Source organism: Mycetomoellerius zeteki, unplaced genomic scaffold (assembly GCF_001594055.1).
Source record: "Mycetomoellerius zeteki isolate Tzet28-1 unplaced genomic scaffold, Tzet1.0 scaffold31, whole genome shotgun sequence".
Classification (NCBI taxonomy): domain Eukaryota; kingdom Metazoa; phylum Arthropoda; class Insecta; order Hymenoptera; family Formicidae; genus Mycetomoellerius; species Mycetomoellerius zeteki.
The window spans coordinates 1,309,176-1,315,175 of record NW_017257294.1 but is presented as its reverse complement, the minus strand read 5'-3'; the positions used below and the strand labels follow the sequence as shown (position 1 = coordinate 1,315,175).

The 6,000-nt window shown below is 37.5% G+C and overlaps 1 protein-coding gene across 2 annotated transcripts; it reads left to right on the top strand.

Moving 5' to 3' along the window:
* The first annotated feature begins 116 nt into the window (after positions 1-116).
* LOC108724725 (uncharacterized) lies at positions 117-5,252 on the top strand. 2 transcript variants are annotated; one of them, XM_018451299.1, is made up of 11 exons: positions 117-398; positions 1,039-1,101; positions 1,449-1,577; positions 1,661-1,795; positions 1,870-2,027; positions 2,365-2,430; positions 2,782-2,932; positions 3,006-3,206; positions 3,276-3,906; positions 3,988-4,264; positions 4,346-5,252. In XM_018451299.1, exons 1-11 carry the CDS (start codon positions 324-326, stop codon positions 4,476-4,478), a joined length of 2,019 nt encoding a protein of 672 aa, XP_018306801.1. In that variant the 5' UTR covers positions 117-323; the 3' UTR covers positions 4,479-5,252. The 2 variants fall into 2 exon arrangements, with proteins under 2 accessions (XP_018306801.1, XP_018306802.1); XM_018451300.1 differs by lacking the exon at positions 2,365-2,430.
* The last annotated feature ends 748 nt before the right edge of the window (positions 5,253-6,000 follow it).

Below are 6,000 nucleotides of genomic sequence, written 5' to 3'. Positions count from 1 at the left end.
ATATATATATATATATATATAGATAATAGAAAAACCTTATTCTATAATCATAAATTCAATGATGTAATCTTCGATCCGATGCAGTAAATTTGCATGTTCGGTCTCGTTATCGCGCAACCTCAGATGACATTTCCAGGTCCTTGGAAGCTCTCCCGCGAGGAGGAAGGCGCATGCTTCCCCGTTCGAGCACACCAGTGTGGAGACGGCCCTGCTCGCCGCGGTGATACGTTTTGACGGCCAACATGGCCACCTGATGTCTAGCAGACGATACACACAGGTGGCATGGGAAAGCTGTAAATAAAATCCACCCTCTAGATTTAATTATGAGCGGACGTGTGCAGAAGGAGAGTGCCGATGATTCCGATCGCGTCGACGATGCAGTGGACCCGCGAGTGCAGGTGAGTGTTGCCGCCGTTCGCGTGTGCGTCGCCCGGACGGGACAACCGCGGGGGGGAGCCCCCGCGACATCGACGCTCTCGTCGTCGGCGAGAAAAAGCCTCGCCGCGATTAAATCGTACGGAAAGAATCATATATCGCGTCATAAGATGTGCTTCAACGGCGAATTTCACCGTGAGTCTCCAATGTTTAACGCCAGGTCCCATTTTCCTTCGTGAACGTCTTTTACTTTTCCTCCTCCCTCCACCCGCTCCCTCGCCCACGCACGCACACACGGACGAGTCATAAAACGTCCCCGATTCTTAATCCCCCCTTTGTCCCCCACCCGGCTGGGAAGGTCTATTACGACAGCGCGTGCTAAATTACCCTCGTTGCTTGGTAACTCCGTCTCGACGCGAGAAATTGGAGCACAATGAATGAGGCTTCTTTCATATATATATATATATAAAATAATAATTAATTTTCATATATAAACATTTTAAGAAGAAGCGTGAAATGTAAATTGTTTGCTCGAATAAAAAATTCGCACATGTTTAAAATACTTTTGTGTATTATAGCATATATATAAAATAAAAAATACTTTTTTAATGATATCTCTAATTTAATATGTTTTTTGATGAAATATATGATATTTTGTTTCAGATTGAACTTGAAAGATTAAACACAGCTACGGACGATATTAATAAACTAGAAGTTGATTTAGATGTAAGTACTACTTTTTATTAAAGCATGACCTTGCATTTGTAATTGTCCCTTGCCTGTCTAGATTTCGCATTGTGATATATACATGAATGATGCTTGAGGAACAAAATTGCTGACAAGTTTTGAAACTGGTTGCGATTAGATTTCATTGAGATGATTGCTGTGTAAGATACATGTAAATGGATAATGATTTGAAACGATGATCTTAACAGCACAGTCCATGATGGCTTCAAAGAAATAATTTTTAATTTGAGATTGTGGCTTGATTGGAGATTGTAGGAATTATACATCTTACACTTCTTATATTCATTCTTTCCGTCTAATAGAAAATTTTATTTCATCATGTTTAGGAAGCAAGAGCAACCTTTAGAGAATTACTGTGTGAATCAACAATTAAGATTGACACTTTGGCTAAGAAACTTGGAGCTTGCATTGAAAAATCCAGACCATATTATGACTCTAGGTTTAAAGCAAAAGAGGTAAGAATATTTATATCTAGATAACTACTATTGCATTTCTATTGTTAGATTTATAAAAAAAATTATAAACATTTTTATTTTAGGCATTACAAGAAACACAGAAGGCTGCAGTTAGATTTGAGAGAGCCAACAGTCAACATGCGGCAGCTAAAGAAATGGTTTACTTAGCCGAGGAAGGACTACGGACCGAAGGAAGATGTTTTGACCACGCTTGGCAGGTAAGACTCTTCAATGTCAAGTCTTGAGAAAAATTATATGCAAGGTATTACGCAAGTAATGAAATATATTATAGGAAATGTTGAATCATGCTACGTCGCGAGTTAATGAGTCGGAGCATGAGAGAGCTCTCTCTGAAGCTGAACATAGGCATACAACTGCGTTATATCACAAAGCGGAACACGAAGTTCAAAGATTGCAGCGTGAATTGAAGCGTACTATTGCTAAATCTAGGTACGTAAGGAACCTGCCACCCTCTCATTAATGAAGCTCGAGTATACTTACTTTTCTAATGATTTTTTTATAATGCATGAAGTTACCGCATATAGTTATTTTTTTATATGAACCACTTTGAAGAGCTGAAACCTTGTATACAACCAAGTTAATGTATCAGAACACGATAAATGTTTTATATATAAAACCTCTCATTATTTCTTCCTGTTGCTATTGACATATTTTATCTCTACTTAAATAATCATCGAATTACTTTCGAGTGATTATTACGTTTATGTTGTTTTCTATAGACCTCTTATGGTATTTATGTGTTTTGGTTATATGTTCATGTTGGCAGTATGGGTGCACGCCGCAGCTTGCTTCTGATAAACAGTATCGCCTACAGGCACAACTTGCTCATGTTGTAAGTAGGATAGATATTCTTTTTTATTTTTTTAAATACACGACATTTATTTTGAGTGTGTCATCGAACTAGCTCTCTGTTTATTTATTTTAATCATCATCCTGATTGTGCATGAATTACTATATATTTCTGAGAATATTTCGAATGTACAATCTGCTAGTTTTTTTTATTGAGCCTTTCACGATAGATGTACTGCACACAAAATTCATCAAGTTGCTTCTTCCTATAAATCAAATTGCCATGCAACAAATTGTTATGCATAAATATATTATATTACATTCAAATGCTGATTGTAAAAACACATCATTTTTACATAGCTCCAACTTAATGAAATATTACATAATCACGTAGGCCTTACTATGAGATGAAAGCGCACTTTAATCAAATGCTGGAGGAACAGAAGATGAAAGTTACTGCACTGGAGAGATCAGTTGGCGAAGCAAAAGCTTCATACGCGGAAGCATTACGAAATTTAGAAAAGATCAGCGATGAGATTCACAGGGTATAAATATATACTTGTGTGAATATAACGTGATTCGAACTGTGTAAAATTTTCATTATACCTTTACTGACAGACAAGAAGATACGACGGTATGGACGAATATGACAAGAGTACACAAGACGCGCCCGATCGTTCTGCTGCACAAATTAACACGGCGACTCCAACGGATTCCAGTGTAACTGGATCCCCAGACAGCACGGATTACACTAGTGACGAATACTTACGCCTTCCTGACAAGATGAGTCCGAATGTGCCATGTCCCATGCCTACAAGAGTAAGTGTACATTCCTGGTAAATCGTACTTCTTAATTTTATTAATCAATAAATCATGCTTTCTTTTCAGATCGAGAGAGATTCATCGTCGGAGTATCTGGGCCTAAATAATCTGAACCTTTCATCCACCGAACCTCGTAAATACATAAAACGGGACCGTCCACGAAGCATCGCTGCGACCGACTCGAAACATATCGTATCTCTAAATCATACAAGTTCTTCTGCACCAGGCCTGACGGATCTGTCGGGCATTATATCTCCGGTTGAGAAGAGAGTCAAAATTCAAACGCCCGTAAACGATCGCAAGAATAATTCTACTAATTCTCAAAACGGAGAGGAGTGGACGGAAATTAGCCTGAACAATTCGCCGGATGAAGTTTATTACAATAATGACGTGTATTCCGATGAGGAAGATCAAATTCCCTACAAACCGCTACCGATGGATCTAAGTCCAGAAGTCCTTGCTCAGACAATTAATGCCACCAGCGAACCGTCGAAAGAACAAGCTAGTCGAAGGAGATTAGTGACGCAAAAATCTTTACCCACAATGTCGAAAGTAAATGAAGTTACTTTAAGTGAAGAGAAGAAAGCCGAAGTTACGAGAAGTCCGTCAATAAAAAATAGAAGCAAGCTCGATGGTAGCTTAGCTAATTGGATAACTAGAAGTTCAGCCGGTGGTGAAACTAGTGGTGGTAGTTCCAGTAAGTGGATGAATGTGTGCGTCTCCGAAAAATTTTATATATTGTAAGATACATATTTATATGTTAACATTATTATTTCAGCGAATTCAAGTAGAAGACAATCTCTCGATATGTTGTGGAGTGGCGGTACCGGGGAGCGCGTTAAGGAATTACTTAATCATGGCATGATGATGCTAAACATATCTAGCTTAACGGAACGACGTTCCAGCGAACCAAAGACAGCGGAGAGAGACAAGGACAAGTCTGACAAATCTGAAAAGTCGGAAGTTAAAGGAAAGAAAGTCCCAAGTCCGTTAGAAAAAACAATGAGCTATCTCAATGCTGACGAGGAGACGTCGGACAGCGAAAGTTTAGCTAGGTAAATTTATACTAATGATAAGATATATTCTCATCAATCAACGATATTTTAATTTTTCTTTCTTATCAAACTTGCGATTAGCGTGGAGATGCTAACAGAGGATCAAATCTCTTCACTCATGATGGAGCCGGATATGAATCAAGTATGCCAAGAGGTTCTGGGAACTCCCTTAGTCGAAGTATGTCCGTTGTTGCAACAATTACAGCAACAATAGCCTTATCAGCAGAGGAATTTGCACGACAAAGTGGCAAAGATTCAACAATAGAAAGTGTTCAAGATCATTATAAGTCGGTAACATAATTAAGATACATCTCCTTTCTGTTACGTTACTATATTGTTATGTTTCTGTCTATTGCGTGTCGTAGATTTTTCTGTTATGTGATATAAATAGGGTAAAGCAGGGCAAAGTAAAGGTTATATTTCTAGGCAATCGTCAGATTGATTCCGACATTATTTATGGGTTTTACTTGGTATGATCAAGTTATTTTATTACTTGGAAAAGTAATATTTATATGCTTAGAGAATATAATCGGTTAAGGCTTTTACTCAATTCAGAAATCAAAGAACCATTTACGTTAAAAATGTCTCATTAACTTCTCGGGCACTACAAAGCCTAACGTCATTTTTTGTGGATACGCTTACACGATATCTCAGCTTGTGAAGAGTGTTTTCGAACTTATTCTATAAAATCTTTCTAACATTTAAGATTTGGTAAAACTATGAAACATCAGTCGCTGAGAAAGCAATATGTAGTTACTTTTCTAGAATATTGTGTAGTTTAATCTAGATACTCGTACACAAATTTATTCCAAGTCGCATCGACTATTTTTTGCTTGCCTTTACATGCGACTACTATCACGTTAAAATCTCTCGGAGCGTTTAACAAATATATTAGAATATTGTACTATCACAGCGAAATATCAAACAATCTAGACAAATTAGGTGAACAAAACAAGGGTTACGTTCACCACGCTACGTTCGAAGATAACCAAAGGTTTAATAAGATCCTTTTCTAGTAATGTAGATTAACTTTAATTTCGATTTAATTTATTCTTTATCTTTTTCTAATTTTTTGAACTAGTTAAGATAAAAAGTAAATTAACCCGAGATTAAAGTTAATTTTTGTTGGTAGAAATGGGCACAGGATAAGCACTTCCTTGTCTCTCTCTATCTCTTCTTCGTCAAAATACGATCGGTCGGTCCACTAAGTTACTCGCGAAGCGTACGAAAGAAAAAAAAACATATATAGAAAGTTACAAGATGCCAATTATGACTGCGATGGTCAGATTATCTTTAATGCGGAAGTGTATATATAAGCATAGCATAATAATAACAATTCTAAACGTACATAAATCTGTGTGCAAAACGTACTGTTGGCATCGTAAATACCTGAGAAGTACTCGTTTTGAGTTTCATTAATATAATTCGTTACGCGAAGCTGTACGTTCGATCAGTGACAGTACGTTTTGAGCACAGATCAGAATTCTCGCGGCTTTTTGGCAGTCACGCTGTTTCATATACGAAGCTTCGCGACGTAAGTAAGACAGTATTCACTCCAATCAGGTTGAGCAAGATATTTTTCAATATTTTTCGTTCTGACGCGATAAGGACGAGGCGTACCTGTCAATAAGTATCTTACGGCTGTCCCGAAATCGCTGTGTGAAAAGCGAATGTTATACAAGTTATTATGAACAAAATAGTCTGGATAGTCGAATGATACTCGATGATGGTAATAA

Excerpts from the sequence above, each read along its gene's own strand:
- LOC108724725 (XM_018451299.1), top strand. The coding sequence starts at position 324 with ATGAGCGGACGTGTGCAGAAGGAGAGTGCCGATGATTCCGATCGCGTC. Across the intron at positions 1,578-1,660 it reads CTAGGTTTAAAGCAAAAGAG|GCATTACAAGAAACACAGAA; the intron begins GTAAGAATATTT and ends TTTTTATTTTAG. Across the intron at positions 2,431-2,781 it reads AGGCACAACTTGCTCATGTT|GCCTTACTATGAGATGAAAG; the intron begins GTAAGTAGGATA and ends ATAATCACGTAG.